Source organism: Erigeron canadensis, chromosome 2, assembly GCF_010389155.1.
Source record: "Erigeron canadensis isolate Cc75 chromosome 2, C_canadensis_v1, whole genome shotgun sequence".
In the NCBI taxonomy this organism is placed as follows: Eukaryota; Viridiplantae; Streptophyta; class Magnoliopsida; order Asterales; family Asteraceae; genus Erigeron; species Erigeron canadensis.
The window spans coordinates 10,053,626-10,075,951 of NC_057762.1; the positions used below are offsets into that span (position 1 = coordinate 10,053,626).

General features: G+C 35.6%; 1 protein-coding gene across 1 annotated transcript; it reads left to right on the top strand.

The window, feature by feature from the left end:
• Positions 1 to 918: 918 nt before the first annotated feature.
• Positions 919 to 9,525, top strand: LOC122586554 (phospholipase D delta-like). The gene is made up of 10 exons (XM_043758540.1): positions 919 to 2,009; positions 2,529 to 2,645; positions 4,713 to 4,907; positions 5,097 to 5,405; positions 5,488 to 5,556; positions 5,896 to 6,043; positions 6,764 to 6,912; positions 7,091 to 7,240; positions 7,468 to 7,668; positions 8,959 to 9,525. The coding sequence occupies exons 1-10, from the start codon at positions 1,092 to 1,094 to the stop codon at positions 9,253 to 9,255; spliced, it is 2,553 nt and encodes an 850-aa protein (XP_043614475.1). The 5' UTR covers positions 919 to 1,091; the 3' UTR covers positions 9,256 to 9,525.
• The last annotated feature ends 12,801 nt before the right edge of the window (positions 9,526 to 22,326 follow it).

Genomic DNA, 22,326 nt, shown 5'->3' on the forward strand with positions numbered 1-22,326 from the left:
TCTATATCAATACTACAATTTTAGTATATAAAAATTATGAGACCATGTTGAAAGTTAAGAAAAATGAGACATGCGAATTAACAAAATTATCTCTGATAAATTAAATCACCGTCACCCCTTAATACTATATTACATTATCAGTTCTTTTATATTATAAAACATCTCTTCTATCCCTTTTAAGTCAAATACTTTAACATCAATGACCTACACCGTTTGACGCCGTCGCTACTATCACCATTCGTCGCCGTCATCAAACCACCGCATTGCGCTTGTCACGTATTAGTTTTAAATTTATATTTCTTATATATTCATTCTTTGTTTGTATTAAACGATGAAATCTTCTCTTATAAAATACTTATTTATTTTCACATTATTTTTATTTTCTTTCATATTTTCATGTTTTATTGATCCACTCCTATCAAATACCTTTTTAAATTGTTTCAATCTAAAAGAATTCCCATCCCATAAAAAAATCACATATATAAAGTCATTAAAAAAATTGTAAAAGATTAAGTAAAATGACAGTTTTTTTTTTTTTTTTTTTTTTTATATATATTAAACGTGAACCCACGAGTGTGTGGTTGTCCACCAACTTTGAAACCGACATGATCCCTTTTGGAATCGACGAGGGATCTTAATAATTTAATTTTAATTAACATATAAAAAGCAAAAAGAACAAACATCATGTATCTAAACAAACATTAACGCGAAAAAGAAAAGAAAAAGAAGCCTTTTAAGTTTTAACCATAGAAAGTGACTCAAAATTGTTACCGTAGTATTATTAAAATATTACTTATACTTATTGTAGTATTATTATTGTCTTGTAAATTATTGGTTTGCTGTTAACAGAAGAGGTCCCCCACTCAAATAAAACCGCCATATCCGCCACCTAATCAAAATCTCAAAATCAAACTTCAATCAAACCTACTCCCCACCCACGGTATCCCCACGCCATTATCATCTCCCTCTCTCTCTCTCTCTCACACACACACATATACATACATATACATACAGATAGTCAGATACATACATTTATCTTCTTCTGTTACAATTAAAAATCCAAAACCTAAAAAAATCTCATTTTAATAATAATGACGGAAGATGCGTCGGAGAGGATTGTATACTTACACGGTGACTTATATCTACACATTATCGAAGCACGTAACTTACCTAATATGGATGTATTCACCGGCCACATCCGCAGTTGCGTTACTTTCCAAGCTTGCCGGAACTCCACCGGCGACGGCAATGTGACGTCCGACACTAAGTTACGTTCCGGTCGCCGGAAAATCATAACCAGTGATCCTTATGTTAAGGTGTCGGTACCGCAAGCAACGGTGGCGCGTACGCGCGTGTTGAAGAATTCTAAAAACCCTAGGTGGAATGAGAATTTCATTATTCCGTTAGCTCATCAGCTTGCTAACTTAGAGTTTCAAGTTAAGGATGATGACGTGTTCGGTGCTGACGTGTTGGGGACAGTTAGGATTTCTGCGGAGAAGCTTGCTGTTGGTGAGGTGATTTCGGATTGGTTCAAAATGGAGAATTCTAGAAGGAAGGATTCTGAGCTTAAATTGGAGATGAGGTTTGTTTCGTGTGACAAGAATCCGCTTTATCGACACGGAATTGCGGGTGATCCGGCACATAAAGGTGTAAGGAATACTTATTTTCCAGTTAGGATAGGTTCTAAAGTGACATTGTATCAGGATGCACATGTGAGACCTGAATGTAATTTGCCGAAAATTGAATTAGATGGTGGTAAGGTTTTTAACCATGATTCGTGTTGGGAGGATATTTGTTATGCTATTTCAGAGGCTCATCATATGATATATATTGTCGGTTGGTCGGTTTTTCATAAGATTAAATTGATTCGAGAACCAACTAAGCCGTTGCCAAGAGGTGGGGATTTGACACTTGGTGACTTGTTGAAGTATAAGTCCGAAGAAGGGGTTCGAGTGTTGTTGTTGGTTTGGGATGATAAGACCTCCCATAATAAGTTCTTTATCAACACGGTGAGAATCTCTAAAACCTTGCTATAGTATTATGTTTGTTGATTTTGGTAGCTCTTGATCATTAGACTTGTTTGGTTATCTTAAGCATTTGTTGACATATCAAGGGATCTAATAGATGTTTGAGCAATAACTGAATGCAATTAGCCAATTAGGAAGGAAAGTGTTAGATTAGAGTAGGTAAACAAAGTTACTTCAGTTGATGAAGAAAGAATCTTAGCTAACATGAAAAAGCAATTTCACAAAGATATTGTATCGAAGAACTCTATATTGTTGGTAGTTATATATTAGACGACTTTTGGAACCTAGTTTTGTTTCATTTAGCTTTGTATGGCACTAAAGTTGCCAATGTGTATACTGTATAGAAATACAGGGAATTGGTTAGTCAAGTATATACATAGGCAGTTCTTAACAGGGCATGTAACACGGTGATTAATAAAAGAAAAACATCCTGGACTTGAAGTTACTCTCTTATGGATAAATTCATGTTTTAAGTGATGTCATTTATCACTTTTGTCACAGACTGGAGTGATGGCAACTCATGATGAAGAAACCAGGAAGTTCTTCAAACATTCATCTGTAATGTGCGTGTTATCACCTCGTTATGCAAGCAATAAACTTAGTTTTTTCAAGCAACAGGTAGGTGCTTCTGTTTTCTCCTATGATTTTGATTTATATAACTCTGGTTTCCTTCTAAGTGAATCATTCATTGCTGTGAAACATAAACACCATGAAATGTACCCTGGGTGTCCTGTGATGTGATTTTGGAATTTTCAGTCTACTTTATGTATGCTTTGCTTTTAAGTTTTAATGCATTTATATGAAACATTGCTTATGCCACAGTTGTAGTTGGCTAGTTGCTAGTTTATGTAATGATATTTAATAGCCTTATCCTGGTCCGCTACAAAAAATAATTTGACATGCCTGGAACAGAGATCATTGTCTATTACACCCAACCCAATATGTTATTCTTTCATTGTGCTTTTGGAAGCCATGACTCATGAGCATGAGGGACCACAAGATGTGATGCTCCAGTCTGCCGGGTTAGAGAGCTAGGAAAAACCTGATATTGGCACTACCTGCATGATCCGTGATTCACCTCAAATCTTCTGAACTTTCTTCATATCTATTTGAGCTTGAGCTTCTAGTTTGGAAATTTCAGGCTGGTTTCTGGCAGTTGCTAACTGTTGGCTTTTGCTCCCTCTGTTCTCTTGTATAGTATTATTCATGAGTGTTCTACCAAAATCTCCAGGATATTGTATGCTCGTTCAACTTCTCTTCGGAGTTTTCATTAAAAAGGAGGCAATCAGACGTGCACAGGTTATTTGAGTTGGCTTACTTTTGTTCCCAGTTTGAGTTATGAATTTCGCCCTAATCACCTGTTAATCTGGTCAATCGGTTATTAGTTACTTTTTGGGGCAGTTATTGTTTAACCACCAGTTAATAATTTTAGATTATAAATGATCGAGAACCATGAAAAAATAAAATAATGATGAGGTGTGGAGGACTTCTGCTCAAGACCCCTGTTGAGAAAGTCAAAGGTCCTTCACTCTTATATGTAAATACGAGATGGGTACCAGCGCAATGCGGCGGCGGTGGCGGCAAGCCGGCAATGGGTGGTGATGGTGGTGGTGGTGGTAACGAAGTGGTTATTAATCTAAAAGTGATTGATGTAAATAGTAGTGTAGTTATTTTATGGTTAAGGGATGTATCTTTTGTAAATAGTTTTATTAAGAGTATTATAGAGATATTAGGTGGAAATATTTAAATTAATGAATAAAGGAGATAGATAATTGGATAAATATGGTTGGAAAATATTTTAGGGATATATTGGGTAGATTTAGTGTGTGAGTTAAGAATGTGTTGAAAATTAAGGGTATTTTGGGTATTTTAAAGGTAGAAAGTTAAAAATAGGGGAGGGTAGTTTGTTTTATAATAGAGTATAGATTATATATCTTGTTAAAACATATTTAGCTCAGTTCAGATAATATGGTTTGGTTATTTAGGCATATAGATAAGTAAGCCGAAGTATTCGATTATCGAAAGTTTCAAAGTATAACTACCATTTCCCTACTTTATATCTGGTTTTGGTTTGGTTATGGTCCGGCAGATTGGTTCTTTGCTCACCCCTACTACCATTTCCCTACTTATCATTTGATTGGTTTGCACACGTTATTCTCGGGACCTTATTGTTTTCCCCAAGTTGGTATGTAGCCCATGTCTTATTGTTTGGAAGTTTTTTGGTTTCATAGAGTGTACCTGTCTCATCTGGTCAATGTAGCCGGTAACCCCTAACACGAGTGTGTCTCAACCTACATCCATGTTTTATGATTAATTGTCTATCTGCTGTCACATAACACGATCTATCATTTTTGCAAATTTAACCGCTTTGTTGGATGGTCATTGTAGAACTTACCCTCTGCTGTTTTGGATCAAGAAACAGGGACACCCTAGAGTCATGAATACGAATGTTGATATTATAGTGGTTAATATAATCTCTTAAACGTATAAACCTATATATGGGCTAGAATCTAACAAAATTGTCATGTTTAAATTCCTCTTACTTTGACATGTGTTGAATACTTGAATATGCAAACACTAATTGTTGTTCTTTTTTTCTTAACCTTGGTTTTATTAAAAGAAGATGTGAACCTTTCAACTTTGTACCACGTCTGAGTTGGCTTATGTTGTTGATTCATCTCTCAGGTTGTTGGAACTGCTTTTACACACCATCAGAAATGTGTGCTGGTTGATACACAGGCATCTGGTAATAATAGAAAGGTTACGTCATTTATAGGCGGTCTTGATCTCTGTGATGGCCGTTATGACACACCAGAGCATAGGTTATTTCATGATCAAGACACCATTTTCAAGGATGATGTTCACCAGCCATCATACCCGGTTAGTGAAAAAAATTAATGTTACCATTTCTGCATTGGTACTCTTGAAACTAGCACTCTTGCCTATTTGAGTGCTGTGGTTCTTATGAAATTCTTGATTATGACATTTTGTCAGAAAAATAATTTCAGTGTTCTCGATTCTGCCCTAGCTATGATTTAACCACTTACTATTGTTACTTATCAATACCAGGCAGGAACTAAGGCCCCAAGGCAGCCATGGCATGATTTGCACTGCAAGATTGATGGTCCTGCTGCATATGATGTCCTTATGAACTTTGAACAGCGTTGGAAAAAAGCTACGAAGTGGAGAGAATTTGCACTCCTTGCCAAGAAAATGGCTCAGTGGCAAGACGATGCGTTGATAAAGATCGAGCGGATATCGTGGATTGTCAGTCCTACCTATCCTGCTGCAAAACATGGAGATCACTCCATAGTTCCTGAAGACGATCCGATATTGCATGTTTCCAGTGAAGATTCTCCTGATAATTGGCATGTGCAGGTTAGAGAATGGTCTTCCCCTAACCCCATATTTGACTTATAGAGAATAACAAAATCATTTGAACTTCTCTTACATCCTGCAGATTTTTAGGTCCATTGATTCCGGATCGTTAAAAGGATTCCCCAAAACTGTTGATGTCTGTGAGGAACAGGTCAAAATTTCTTTCATTTTTTTTTTATCCTTTCTAAATATGCTGTTATTTTTTACAATACTGTGAGATACAGGAAATACGTACTCCATACATCAAAAGCATGTGCTGAGTTTTTTACTTAAGTTGACAACTAGTTACAGACCTCTTTTAGAAACCTCTCAGTTATATGCATTGTTCTTCTCTTTTAAGGACGAAATATAAACTTACTTGCCAATTGAAACACCTGTACAAATAAACTTGCTTTGTGCTATGGGCCAAAAGCCTCTTGGTATATGTATATTTCTAGTGCCCCATTTCGAACAATGCTGAATATGTTTCATTTTCATTTCCACTCTGCAGAATCTTATTAGTGCAAAAAGTCTGGTGATAGACAAAAGCATTCAGACAGCATACATCCAAGCCATTCGCTCAGCTCAGCATTTCATTTATATCGAAAACCAGTATTTCATTGGATCATCCTATGCATGGCCTGATTACAAAGATGCAGGTACTACTTGTATTTTGATATGATCCAACATCGGCCAAGTATGGGATTGGTTGGTGGTTTATAAGCCTAGGTGTCCCCTCCTCCTTTGAGCTAGCTTTTGGGAGTGAGTTCTACACGACTACACCTAGCTTATGGCATGATACGAGCCTATTATGGGATGGGTTCGTATCATATTTCATTTTATAACAGTACTGGATGATGCCATGTTTCAAGACACATTAAATGAGCCTTCTGTGTCTTTTCCCACTTCCATGGTTTAATAGCTCGGTAGAAAATTAAATGAAATCATATACATCTTTCAATCATTATCTTTTGGCATTGCTGATTGCTGATTTTGGCTAATCAAATGAATCATAGTTGTGTTAGCTAATTGATGATACGATGAACTCCAGATATAATCTATTATAGATTGAACTGATAGCTAATTGTGGTTATTTACATATTGAAAAGAGAATATGTTAGCTTGTACACTTGAGTAAATGGCTCGTCTACTTCTTTTGCTGTTTTATAAGTAGTATCTTTTTTCTATTTTTGTTGATCGTGTCATTGGCCTCATAGTATGGGTGGGTAAGAGTTAACTTGGTAGAATGCCCATTTTTAAATGCTGAATTAGTGTTCCCCATCGATCTCAACTGGCACCGAAAATGTATTTTATCTATCAACCTGTGTTTTTTTTTGGTATTATGTTTATGAGGGTGGTAATTTCTATCGAATAATTAGGAGCTGATAATCTGATACCAATGGAGTTAGCTCTAAAAATTGCTAGTAAGATTAAAGCCGGTGAGAGGTTTGCTGTTTACGTTGTCATACCATTGTGGCCTGAGGGTGCTCCAGCATCCGCTACTGTGCAGGAAATTCTCTATTGGCAGGTACTTTTATTTTTCTACCCTTCAAAGTCTACTTGTATTAGTTAAAAGTTTGTGATAAATGTTTTTTTTATCTCCTAGATGATATCAGGACACAACAGTTTTGTTTGTTTATCTGATTTTCATATCTACTATCAATCTGTCATTTGTTTTTTGAAAAATACATATCTATATCATACAGAGCCAGACAATGCAAACAATGTATAGCATTGTAGCACATGAAATCAAGGTTATGCAACTGGATGCACATCCTGAAGACTATCTAAATTTCTATTGTCTTGGCAAGCGGGAAGAGTTACCTACAGAAATGAGTCAAGATCCTGATGAGAAGGTATTTCTAAATCTAAAAACTCCCCTTTTTAACAAATGAGCTCTCCAAAAGTAATTACTTGTACATAATTTATAGGCAGGCACATCTAGTTCACATTGGTGTATAATAGGTTCCTTTTTTGTTTTGTTTGGGGTAAGGTATAATTGTTTTGGATACTTATTGCTACATATTTATTTCAATGCGGTCATATACAATGTTGTGAGAAATTGCTTTTGAATTGTTTATAGGTCTCAGATTCACAGAAGTTCAAACGCTTTATGATATATGTGCATGCTAAAGGAATGATAGTGGATGATGAATATGTGATAATAGGATCTGCGAACATTAATCAAAGATCTTTAGCTGGTTCAAAAGACACAGAAATAGCCATGGGTTCGTATCAGCCTCATCACACTTGGGCAGCTAAGAAGCGGCATCCACATGGACAGGTCCGCCAATTACTCTGTTTTAAGTTATCCTCTAAATGATTTATGTGATGGAAACCTATTTAAGCTGCAATTGTTCAAATGTATAGAGGATTATCCAATAAACTATATTCCAATTTATGAATGCTGAACATAAATTTAAATTCCATATAATTTCCTATGTCAGTCTTTTCTCCCCACCTTGTCAAATGTCAATGTGGGACTGAGTTACATATCTGGTATTTAGTTACCATCTAAATTCTCAGAGAAACTAAAGCATTTCTTTTTTGGTATTTTCCTGTGTCATTATTTTGATATTTATGTGTATTTTGGTGGATTTAAGCATTTATGTTTTCCAGTGATTAGATCTGCATTGTTCTTATCTATCTTAGGACTGTTGGTACGTTGGTGACAAGAAAGTACAATTATAATAAATCAAGTTTTTAGCATTATTGGTACAGCTAAGATGAACTTTTTCAAAACGGGTTGACCACTCAGTTTTAGTGCCAAGTTCATTAAAATATTATACGGTATACTAGTTCTATACTACGTGTGTCAAAACTGTGGCATATTGGCATTGAATGTTGTTAAAACGCTGGTGAACAGAGAAATCCTCGGTGTATAATGTTGGGTTGCGGTTTTGTTCACCTGAATTCCGTGTACCAAATTTACATGTAACTGTTTTGAGTTTTGACACATGCATGTCACACACACACACACACACATCAGCAAGCGAAACCAACAGCTGTCTTGTAAAAAAGATTCACAATATTGGAAGAACAAAACTGAAACCTGAGTGGTTACAACTGCAACAATATACGAAATATGGGGGAAGTATGATGTAGACAATCATTCCCCTACCTGAAGATGGAGAAACTAAAACCTGAGTGGGTAAACCTCTTGAATTTTTTTGAATGATCTACGTGGTACAATGGTAACTTAGTTATTTAGTGTCATTTTGGTAGCGTTTATAGTAAATTTATAGGTAAGTTCTCATAGTTCTTTCTCTCAATAGTTAATATCGAGAATTGCATAAACCCCCCTAACTAATAAGTATTATGATAGGAATAACAAGGACTAATGTCACTAAAGAATGGCTTTCATTCGTACTTTATAATCTTGTACAGTAAATTTTTGTATCTTATGCATTTAAGAAGCTTTTTACTTGATTGATTTCTTAGTAGTATGCAAATGTAAATCATGACATCGTAACTATTTCAATTTAAATCACTTTTATAAGCTTCAAATATTTTACCTTTTCATCATTTACATTGGCTTTGGCTAATATTTGCTAAAAATTCTGTATAATTTCAGATATATGGCTATAGAATGTCGCTATGGGCCGAGCATCTTGGTATACTAGAGGAATGTTACATGGAAGGAGAGACACTGGAGTGTGTGAGGAAGGTTAATGAAGTAGCCAAATCCAACTGGAAAAAATTTGCTGATGATGAGTTTTCAGAATTGCAAGGTCATATACTTAAGTATCCTCTACAAGTTGACGCCGAAGGGAAGGTGGATTCCTTGCCTGGCTATGAGACTTTTCCGGATCTTGGAGGTAAAATTATTGGAGCTCATTCAACAACACTGCCTGACATTTTAACAACATAATCCCCAACCCTAATTCCTTATGTTCCTATAATCCTATGAATGCTATTGGTGTAAAGAAAACTGTATATGTTGCTTAGTGGGGGGAAGTAGATGTGTATTTTGTTGTACATTAAGAGGTTAGTGTGAATTGCATTGGTAATGTGATGGTCACTTTTGTTTTTTTTCTTGATTTTTTGGTTGCTATTGGAGTAAAGAATTTAATGATTCCATTCTATGTATTTGAATATTGTTGATTGATTTAGTTTGAATCCAACTCTGTTATTTTGGGCAGCTTCGGGTAACCTGATCCTGGCAGATTTTTAGTTTCATATTGTCCAGCTATGTAACCCGAACTGATACTAGTAACAGCAATTTGAATTATAAAAGTTGTACTTTGAAAGTTGGGATGAAGTATAGACTCTAAAGGTTTAAGATTGCTGCTGTTTATATAAATGCTTAGATTGAACAAGTAAAATTCTGGTTAAAAATCAAGACTTTTAGTCTCAGTTAGTTGTCGATAAGGTGCCAACTCATACAGCTTGAAGGACCGTTTTTTTTTGTTTGTTTTGTTTTTGTTAACCTAAGAATCATTACAGATGCCAATTTCAGGTTATCTGAACACTCAGATTATCCGAACACTCCAAGAATGTGTTTCAAACTGGTTCTGCCAATAACAGCTAGTGTCTCAAAAATCTCAATGGTGTGATATCTTGTGCTCATTCATATAGCACCAATAAGCCCTTATAATTGAGGTTTCATATAGCACCAATAAGCCCTTATAATCGAGGTTCGTTACCTTCCAATGTTACACAAGTTCGGCAGCAACTACTGCAACTTAACTGATTGAATTGTTAAAAGTCAAGAAACATTAATAATGTAATGGCATCAACCTAGCCTGAACCTTGACAATGTAAGTCTGTAACCTAACTGATACTAAACACATGATACTGATAATAAACACATGCATCAAGATTCAGAAAGACCAATTATAACAGCAATTTGAACTATGAAAGTTGTACTTTGAAAGTTGGGATGAAGAGTAGATTCTGAAGGTTGAACATTGCTTCTGTTTATATAGATGCTTAGAATGAATATTTAAAATTCTTGTTGGTGTCGAAAAAAACCATCGCCTAAAAAAAAGTCAAGAAAAGTATCGGGTTATTATTATTATTATTTTTTTAATTTTCAGTTTCGTTAACTTAAGAATCATTACAATTGGGCAATTTTGCAATATCGGGTTATCTGAACACTCCAACAATATGTTTCTTAATAGGTTCTGCCAATAATTTATCAAGACCTGCAAGTGTTTTGAAAACCTCAATGGTGTGTTATTATGTGCTCATTTATATAGCACCAAAAGCCATTGTCATCGAGGTTCGTTACCTCAATGGTTTCGTTAACCTAAAAAGAATTACAGTTAGCCAATTTCGATTATTTGAACAGTGATTTAAACTGGTTCTGCCAATAACTGCAAGTGTCTCAAAACGTCGGTGGTTCAATCTTGTGCCCATTCGTATAGCACCAAGGTTGTATAAAGTGTCTCAAAAACCTCAATAATCAAGGTTCGTTACCTTCAACGTTACACGACTTCAGCAGCAACTGCAGCAGCTAAACTCATTGAAGGGTTGAAAGTCAAGAAACATTGATAATGTTATGGCATCAACCTAGTCTGAATCCCGACAATTAGCATAACAAAGAAAGAAAGAAAGAAACCGCTCAGTGTTGCCTTCCGCGGGTTTTGAGCCCCAATACCTCGACGGTGTATAGGGGAGGTTAAGATGTAGGCAGACCTTACCTCTACCTAAGTAGAGAGGTTGCTCCCATTTTTTTTTTTTACCTAAATGGTAGAAAAGACCCTCTAATCTTTGCATGAGATTAAGACTATGTAACAGTTATTCAAAAAACAGCATTGACCTTTCCTGGAAATTATTTTCGAATTCAAGCTTTGGTAGGAACACTACTTAACATCAGAAAGACTAAAAGAACATATATCCACTACCACTACCAACTAGATTGGTAAACTTTCACAAATATTAAAACACAATAGCACTGTAGAGCGTACATATAACCTACCACTAATTTCCAATTTTAACGTTACAAAACGTAACACAACAGTTCCTAAATTTTAAGGCATTGCACACTATTTTAAGGATTTGAAAGACAATCGTAAGTATAAATCCATCCAAAACACACCACAACTATAAATAATAGGCACATTTTAAAGGATTTTGGTAAGACCAAAAGTTCTTAAGAGTACAAGCCATTAATCACATAACCAACTTTCAGAGAATATATCAATCACCCAGCAAGAAACCAGTTAAAAGGTAGGTCCATACAGAGTTTGACAAAATGCCACACACCGTTGTACATCATGGTGATGCTTTTGGTTATACAAGCCCCAAATTTCTGGTTTGATCATCATTGTAGAAAATTAAGGTCTCCAGTGTTTTACCTAAACTTCACATGAGAGCAATACCATACAAGTATACAACTTAAATGTTGAAACTCATGAACATATATGATCAAATTCATCAAAAAGTTGATAGATTGATAGCGTTGATCATAAAATTATAGAGAGTTCAAAAGCATTTACCATAGTTAAAATCATTTGAACAATTCTCTGTGAGGGACTCGATCATGATTTGATCCATTACTGATCTAACTTAAATAGTAGAAACTAAAAAAAGAACATATATCAACTAGGACCGCTAACAAAATACCAAATAATTGCAAAGTTGACTCGCATAATAATAAGAAGCACGTACTTTCAAAAACCTTCTGCAACAACAAACTTTTCTTTATAACGGAACCTATTTTTCATCTTCATGAAGTCCTTCCTCATTCTTCTCTAAAGGCAACATGCTTTCAACGTAAAACCAAACTTTATCGACAATGGCGAATCCAGGATTTCAAACTAGGTAGGTCCTGGTTCTTCACTTGTATAAATTGATAAAGTGACTGTGTTAATTGTTCGGGTTGGATCGGGTCGGGTCGGGTTTATACTAATGTCAGGCTCAAAGTTTTAAAAATTGTTTGAAAATTTATATAATAACATAAAATATCCAAGTTAATAGATATGTTAAAACAAGTTGAAAGAGTAATTAACTAATGTGAGTTTGTCCCACATTGGTAGAAGAATAATCATTAAGTGTGTTTATAAGGAGGAGTGTTGAAGGAATTATAATTCCTTATAAGGGGCTACACCCCAAGTGGGCTAGGAGGGTGCGAAGCACCCGACGGGGCCGGGGACGGGGTCGTGGGCGATGAGGCGTAATGTGGTGTTTTAGTGGCGCAGTTTGCACTTTTTCATCAGATTAACAACAACAAGAAGTACATTATAACACTTTTTCAATCTGGATCATAATATAAACTACTTCTCTTTCACTTCTCTTCAAGCTGTTCTTGAAGGTAAATTTTCGGGTTGTGGTTGACTCCACTGCTTTGGTTGTTGTACCCTGGGAAACTGACGTGTTTACTTGGATAGCCCAAAATCAGTTTTAAAGGCCCTCTGTTTAACAGAACCCTCAGCCCTCTTTTCATTAATTCTGTTTCATTTACTTTCTTGTATTGAATAGTTTGTAGTTAATTTCTTTGTAATCTTGTTGTAATTCGAATTTGATCTCAATAAAATGTTATTTACTTGAATGGTGTACCAACAATCTTAAAACTGAATTTCTTTCTTCACCATTATGTTAATTCGGATTACAGAAATATGTTTTTCCAAAACTTTGTTGTATACTTTTCTGTAAAGTTATTCATTTAAATAGTCTTTTGTTTCTGCAAGTTTTTTAGTAAAACTTTGCTTGTTCTATTTTAGAAATGGCTACTGAAATGAACTTCTCTACTAATGGAACTACTTCTTCTACCACCACCAACACCGTTGGTGCAAATGTTTCTCAATCTGTAGGACATACTATCTCTACAAGCATGGGACCTTTAGTAGGTACCCAAGCTGCCCAAACTATGGCCAACCACTGTGAAAAACCAGAAAAGTTTTCTGGTAACAACTTCAAGATGTGGCAACCAAAGATGTTGTTCTATTTGACCACTTTGAATCTTGCGAAATTCCTAACTGAAACAGCACCTCAAATTCCTGAAAGTTCTACTGATGCTCAATCAGTAAGTGCTGTTGAGGCTTGGAAGCATTCTAAATATCTATGCCGAAACTATGTGTTGAATGGCCTTGTTGATTCACTGTATAATGTATTTTGCAAAATAACGGCTGCCAAAGAATTATGGGAGTCTTTGCAAAAGAAATACAAAACCGAAGATGCCAGAACTAAAAAGTTCATAGTTGCAAGGTTTTTAGAGTTTAAAATGGTTGACTCTAAAACTGTTATGGCACAGGTTGAAGAATTGCAAATCATAATCAGTGAAATCTTATCAGAAGGAATGGTTCTTGGTGAAACATTTCAAGTTGCTTCCATGATTGAAAAGTTGCCCCCAAGTTGGTTGTATTTTAAAAATTACCTTAAGCATAAGCGAAAGCCTATGACCGTTGAAGAGCTTGTTGTTCGTCTTCGAATTGAGGAAGACAATAGAGTTGCTCAAAATGGTGGTCATATTGAAGGTCTTGCTAAGGCTAACTTTGTGGAGCATGGCCAAAGTTACAAAGGAAAAGGTAATTTCAAGGGCAAAGGGAAACGTCCTGATAAGAAAAACAAGGGAAAGAAGATGGATTTGAGTCCAAAGAATGGTGGTGTGAAGAAGAAGGTTAGTTTGTTCAAAGGGAAGTGCTACAATTGCGGTGAATCTGGTCACCGAGCGGATCAATGCACGAATCCAAGGAAGGAAAAGGCAAATATGGTCGAAGAAGACATGCCTCTTGTTGCTATGATTTCTAACCTCACGGCTAAGTTGGAAGAGGTCAATCTTACCACCGATGGAATCAAAGGATGGTGGGTTGATACGGGTGCAACCCGTCATGTGTGTCCGGATAAGACTATGTTCCATAACTTGAAAGAAGTATCCGGTAAAGACAAGTTGTATATGGGAAATGTCGCCACCGCCGATATCAAGGGTGAAGGCGATGTGATCCTCAAGTGGACTTCGGGGAGAGAGCTCAAGTTAACCAATGTGTTGTATGTTCCCGAATTGCGCAAGAGTCTTGTGTCGGGTTGGTTGCTTAACAAGAATGGGTTTCGTTTAGTGTTTGAAAGTGATAAGTTTGTGTTAACTAAACGTGGTTTGTATGTTGGTCAAGGTTATGCCCTTAATGGGATGTTTAAACTCAATGTTGTACCAATCAAGAATGTGAATGAAAATGCTTCTACTTTCGCTTATTTGATTGAGTCTTCTAATATTTGGCATAATCGTCTTGGACATGTGAATTTTAATTCAATGCGTCGTTTAATTAAATTAAATTGTATACCATCTTTTAACATTGATTCTAATTCTAAATGTCCAACTTGTGTTGAAGCTAATAAACCACGAAATCTTTCAAATCCATTGAACGAAACACCGAGCCACTTGATTTAATCCATACTAATGTATGTGATTTTAGACCGATTCCCACTCGAGGTGGTAACAAATATTTCATCACTTTTATTGATGATTGTACAAGATATTGCTATGTATCCTTGCTAAAGAGCAATAATGAAGCAATAGATAAGTTTATCTTGTACAAAAATGAAGTTGAGAATCAACTCAACAAAAGGATTAAACGATTAAGGAGTGATAGAGGAGGTGAATATGTTTCTCCTTTTGCTGAAATTTGTGCTCAAAATGGTATTATCCATGAGCAAACAGCTCCTTATACCCCACAACAAAATGGCATTGCTGAAAGAAAGAATCGAACTCTTAAAGAGATGATGAATGGCATGTTAATAAGCTCGGGTTTAGGGCAAGACATGTGGGGAGATGCCGTTTTGTCGGCAAACTATCTTTTGAACAAAATACCTCTCAAGAAAAAGGATGTTACACCTTATGAGTTATGGTTTAATAGAAAACCATCCTATAAATACTTGAAAGTGTGGGGTTGTTTGGCAAAGGTTGTGGTTCCACCACCAAAGGTTCAAAAGATAGGACCAAAAACTGTTGATTGTGTATTCATCGGATATGCTCAGCATGGTAGCGATTGTGAGTCCTCAAATCTTGCTGAACATAGTAGTGTATATCGGTTTCTAGTACATGAGTCTAAGAACCCGGAAATACACAAAAACAGTATACTTGATTCAAGAAATGCATCGTTTTTTGAGGATGTGTTTCCTCGTTTGGACAGAGAAAAAGCTTCTACATCAACTCCGGTTGATAAGATTGTTCCAGATGATCATCAAGAACAATCAGAGGAAGAAGAAGTGGAACCACGAAGAAGCAAAATGCAAATGATTGAAAAATCTTTCGGGCCTGATTTTGTTTCTTATATGGTTATGAGTGAACCTCAAACATATCATGAAGCGGTTACTTCACAAGAAGCGCCTCAATGGAAAGAAGCCATTAAGAGTGAAATTGATTCTATTTTGCAGAATCATACTTGGGAACTAGTTCGTCTTCCACCTGGTTGTAAACCACTTGAACATCGTTGGATATTCAAGAAAAAGATGAAAGCTAATGGCTCCATTGATAAGTACAAGGCAAGGCTTGTAGTCAAAGGATACAGACAAAAGAAAGATCTCGATTACTTTCATACATATGCGCCTGTAACTCGAGTAACTTCGATCAGATTGGTGCTTGCGATTGCAGCATTGAGAAACTTGGAAATACATCAAATGGATGTAAAAACAGCTTTTCTCAATGGAGAGCTTGATGAAGAAATATACATGGAACAACTCGAGGGTTTTTCCGCTCCTGGCCAGAAGGACAAGGTTTGTAAACTTGTCAAATCTTTGTACGGATTGAAACAAGCTCCAAAGCAATGGCACCAAAAGTTTGATCAAGTCATGCTCGACAATGGTTTCAAGATTAATGAGTGTGACAAATGTGTTTATGTCAAAGACATATCTAAGGGATATGTTATACTTTGTTTATATGTCGATGACATACTCATTGTGGGTAGTGATGATAGTATGATCAAATCTACCAAAGACATGTTGAAAGCGAGATTTGACATGAAGGATATGGGTTTAGCAGATGTAATTCTTGGAATGAAAATTACTCGAACCCAAGATGGTCTAGTGTTAAGTCAATCTCACTATGTGGATAAGATCCTTGAGAAATTCAGTCCCGAGGACTCAAGAGTCGCTCGATCTCCAATAGATACCACGCAATACCTATCGAAGAATAGAGGTGAAGGTGTTGCTCAATTGGAGTACTCAAGGGTAACTGGCAGCCTAATGTATCTCATGACAAGTACTAGGCCAGACTTAGCCTATGTTGTTAGTAGGCTAAGTAGATATACTAGTAATCCTAGTTCGGAGCATTGGAAAGCTATGACTAGGTTACTAAGATACTTGAGATATACAAAGAATTATGGACTGCATTTTGGTCGAGATCCAGCTGTATTGGAAGGATATAGTGATGCTAATTGGATATCCGATATAAAAGATTCCAAATCCACAAGTGGATATGTATTTACTCTTGGAGGAGCAGCTATAACTTGGAAATCGTCCAAGCAAACACTCATTGCTAGATCCACTATGGAATATGAATTTATAGCATTGGATAAAGCTGGAGAAGAAGCAGAATGGCTACGACATTTCTTGGAATATGTTCCAAGATGGCCAAAACCTTTAACGGCTGTTTGTATACATTGTGATTGCCAATTGGCTATTGGTAGAGCTCAAAATACAATGTATAATGGCAAGTCAAGACATATTCGTCGTAGGCATAATAGTATATGACAACTGCTCACAACAGGGGTTATCACTATTGACTATGTAAGGTCAAAGGATAACATTGCGGATCCGCTAACTAAAGGTTTAAGTAGTGAGGCAGTTTATAAGTCGTCGAGAGGAATGTGGCTAAAGCCCATTGAGTAAATTTGTACGAAGGAAAACTTAACCTAGATGTAAATGGAGATCCCATGATCTAGGTTCAATAGGACAACCTAATTGTACGAATAGAGGAAGTCATTGTGGGGGAGCACCCCGAAACATCAAAGGGAGTTTACAGTCACTGTGGGGGGAGAACCCACCACAATAAAGTGAGTTGCAAAATTTCCTAGCCCATTCCTATATCAAATCAGTGATATCATAGAGGTTAAGCTTATAGCTTTTAATGATTGTGAGCAAATCACCTATGTTAGAGAGAAGTGTGGTCGCTTTGAATGGAATTGTGGGGGCGCAATTCCTAGGGCTCTCGCAGAACCAGGATAGTATTTCATGACCATAACGGACATGAAAGTGAGGGGTTAACCAGACTAGGGAAAGTATTGTGTGATGTGCAATAACGTCTACGTAAAAAGGAGTTAGTTCAAAGACATCAAGTTCTACTAACTGCTAGGAGACTAAGTGCACTCACAAACAAAAGTTCAAAGGGTAAAACCTAGTTCTCCTGCAATACTTGACTGTCGGAATTTATCTTTAATAACCATATCTATTAATGTAGGGGATTGTTGGAAAATTTATGTAATAACATAAAATATCCAAGTTAATAGATATGTTAAAAGAAGTTGAAAGAGTAATTAATTAATGTGAGTTTGTCCCACATTGGTAGAAGAATAAACATTAAGTGTGTTTATAAGGAAGAGTGTTGGAGGAATTATAATTCCTTATAAGGGGCTACACCCCAAGTGGGCTAAGAGGGTGCGAAGCACCCGACGCACCTGCGCCCGCGCCAGGGCTTGGGACCGGGGTCGGGGTCGTGGGCGATAAGGCATAATGTGGCGTTTTGGTGACGCACTTTGCACTTCCATGCCTCAGTAGGTGGATGTATGGCTCAAGAGTTTAGTTGTTATGGCTTAAGTGGGTTGATTTGTTCCCGATGTAACACCTGGAACAACACTTAACATGACACATGTTGTTAAGGTTTTGTTAAGCTTCAATAGTTAACATGTGTCTTCCACTTAAAAAGAAAATCTGATATATACATTAGATTAACAACAAGAAGTACATTCTAACACTTTTTCAATCTGGATCATAATATAAACTACTTCTCTTTCACTTCTCTTCAAGCTGTTCTTGAAGGTAAATTTTCGGGTTGTGGTTGACTCCGGCAGTACATACTGCTTTGGCTGTTGTACCCTGGGAAACTGACGGGTTTACTTGGTTAGCCCAAAATCAGTTTTAAGGGCCCTCTGTTTAACAGAACCCTCAGCCCTCTGTTCTTTATTTCTGTTTTATTTACTTTCTTGTATTGAATAGTTTGTAGTTAATTTCTTTCTAATCTTGTTGTAATTTGAATTTGATCCTCAATAAAATGTTATTTACTTGAATGGTGTACCAACATTAAATATGTTAATTGTATTAGTGTAATCATAATTAAATGATAAATGAATCTTACTTTACAAAAAAAGCTACCATATAGGAAAACCTTAACTTTTCAAACGTTTACGTATATTAATGTCATTCTATACATATTTAACGAGTATGCAGCTCTTTTTATTTAATTTCAATCATAACTTGGAAAATTTAAAATTTTCAAACTAATAAATAATTTATTTTACTATATTAGCCTTCACATACAAGTCATGTAATACTTGAGTTAATTTTATCTGAACATGTTACGAAACATATTACTAAAATTATAGCTTTTACAAAGTGTTATTGTATTTAGTATGTATTAGCATAATTCTTAAGACTTAATGGGTGTAAAATAGAATAATTATAAAGTGATAGTTTAATGATTTAAAAAGTAGAAGGGTTAAAACTGACATTTTATAAAACAAGTTCAGTAAAGTCGTAACAAGTTATTAAAGGGTGGGTCCATCTTCTTGACTTCTTCTTCTTCTTCATTGAAGAGATACATGACTTCCTCCATTAAAATACAGTCAATTTTTCTTTTCCACTTCCACAAATTCATTTATAAAATCTCAAAATTTTCTCTTCATCTCAGTTGTTTAAAAATTAAGTAGGTCCTGACTCAAATCTAAGGTAGTTCCTTGATAAAATCCTTGTATATCTTCTAAAAAATCTACAAATTTTAGGTAGGTCATAGGACCTACCTTGTTTAAAGGTAGATCCGCCCCTGTTTACCGAACTCTATTGTATTGGGTAAAAACTGCTGACCCAGAGTGCATTCTACAAGCTTTAAAACTTTAGTCTTAATGTCATATATAGGTACAGTCACTCCATCCCTAAATAACCGTACCGAAAACACTATCTTGTCCATATCACAAACAGGGTCTACTACATCATTTACATCAATCCAAGACTCTGAGAACGTAGCAGTTTCTTTAACCCAAACACAACTACCATAGTCTTACAATTTCCAGAAATATATTTCGTTCCTTTCCACTACATGAGAAACAAGTCCTAGACAACCCTTGATATCCATGAGGTAAGGATAATGCGGATAAATGCCATAACTATCAAAACACATGATAGAGATTTTATTGGGAAGAGCATCTCGAGGAAGGTCAATTGAGGAAAACTTCTCTGATGTTAAATCAAAGGCCAAAATTTTGTGGTGAGTTTGAAGCATCAAATATATAACACTATTGGCACAAAGACTAGATATGTAACTTTCTTTATTGGCAATGACATCAAAAGGAAACTCCTCAACCTGAATCTTTCTCCAAGAATAAGTCGACAAAGAGTAAATCATAAACTCGATGTATGTAGTCAATTTCGGTGGTATACAGTGGTATACCGGTGGTATTTCGGTTTTTGGTCCTCCACTGGTATACCGGTATAGATTTTTGTCCAAAATTTCGGTACCGAGATTTTCAGTTAAATTTACCGAAATCTCACGGAAATCGGTCAAATTTTGGTCCAAATTTAAGTAGTATACTAGTTATTCAGATTTTTTAAATTTTTTTATTAATTTATTTTTTTCCAAATTAAAAAACAACATAAGAAACAGTAAAATTTTGAAGTATTAACACTAATCTATCGAAGATTGACACTTTTAAGCTTGAATTTGATATTTAGAATGAGTATTTACTTAATATAATTCCTATTTGTGTGTATAATTGCAATCTTTTTGGTATATATATAATTATGTATAATATTTTTCATAATATTAAGATCACCGAAATACCACCAAAATACCATTGAATAACCGATATTTCAAATACCAGTGCTTGACCGAAACACCGAAAATTTTGGTACTTGACTACATCTTTTGCTTTTAGTATAATGTGAATCATGTCGCTAGGTTTCTCAAATTTACGAACAGGCCTCATGATGGATAATACATTATGTTCATTTCTAGACTCGTGGAACCCAAAGAAGTCACTACAACTAACAAACCCGTTAGGAACAGGGAGTTTGAAAACCTTACGAGTGGCGGGATTTATGACAAAAGAGAATCTGCATTTTCCAAAAAAAACAATATGTTGAACGTTTACAATATCATCTCTAGGAACATTGTCAAGTGTAACGAGATGAGTGGCAGGCCCGCCATCAGGAGGATAGGAAATGATGTTCTTTGGTTACGGTATCGTAAGCGGTGATGAGGAGAGCGGAGCGGTTGGCGGCGAGAGAGCGGGTGAAGTGGAGTTTGGGGAAAGAAGGATCATGGGAAATGAGAGATAGCCATTGTTTGGATACTGACCTAAATTGGAGAATGGGTTTGATTGGGAGTCTGGAAAGGATTTCTTGTATTGTTTCATTTGGAAATTGGAATGAAACAACAGTTGTCTCTTCTTTTTTTAGGGTAGGGTTTTCAATTTTTGGGTTGATGTATGGAATGGAGAAAAGCCTTTAAAGGTCAGATTCCTTGACCTAATGGTTTTGATCAAAAAGACTACTAGCTAGCAGAACAAAACCAAAACCGACTCTGGGAATGGACAAGAAACCCATCTTCACCGAAGAAACTAGTGCAACTGGACAAGCTCAACTAAACTTTGCTAATTGTAGACATACTAAAGTTTGATTATCTTAATATATTTACCAAAATATTATATATTCAATATTTTTGAGTCATAAACTTTCGGTTTATCTTTAAATTCATACTAAAATGATGAGATTAACACATATAATATATAAAATAATGTAGCCATAAATATAATATGTACTATATAACCATAGTATTTAACTAAAACAATGATAAGTTTGCGACTCACAATGACTCGGTCTAAATTCACACCATGACTTGCATGAGTCAAGTGAAAAACGAGTCACCTCGTTTTTGGTGTAAATCGAATCAATTCGTAAGAGTTTAACAACTATGAGTATGGGTCGTTTCCCAACTCGACTGGAAGTTTATAAAAGAAATATCTTCATTGGCTCAATAGCGTGCTCGCTATGCAATGACGGTGAAGAAACTGCAAACCACCTATTCACTTCACGGTTTGTTAGACATCAGCATATGCAGATTTTTGTAGCCTTTTCTTGCTCCAATAACCCTTTTTCTAACCTCAACACAACCCTTAAACTTTAGCTTAATATAACCCTTACTTAATCTAATCTAAACCCTTATTATTACTATAGTTTAAGTTGGATTTTTCTTGCCTTTTCTTCCCTTTGTGGCTGCCGAAAATGAGAGGAGAAAGAGAGAAGGATAGAGACTTTTTCTTGAGAGGAGTGTGTGAAGTGTGTGTGAAGAGTTTGAGTTCCAAGGCTAAAAGAGTGTATGTAAAATTTCAAAATGGATTGTGTGTATGGGGAAAAGGGGGGGACGGCCATGGGGGTATTTGGAAGGGTTTTTACCTTTTTTTTATATATATAAAGTGTAAGTATATATGTGTGTTTGTATATATTTAGATGGGTGTTTGTATTATAAGTGTAATATGTGTATAGGTAAGTATAATTAATTGTTTGTGTCCAAGAGTATGTATATATATGTACATATATCGTGTATGTATATATACATGTACATATTTTTGTGTTTTTTAATTTATCACATAGCTCATTGATTATAATCCTGTATTTATATTAGACATATATATATATACCTATTATTATTCAAGCATTTTCATGTACTTAAGGAGTTATAAATATTTTTATAATGTTCATGGCATTTTCGTGACCAAAATTTATTTAGTTGGCTTGATGATTAAATTGTTGGACATTTATAAGAATTTTTGATTGCTATCTCAACTTGTGAGACTTA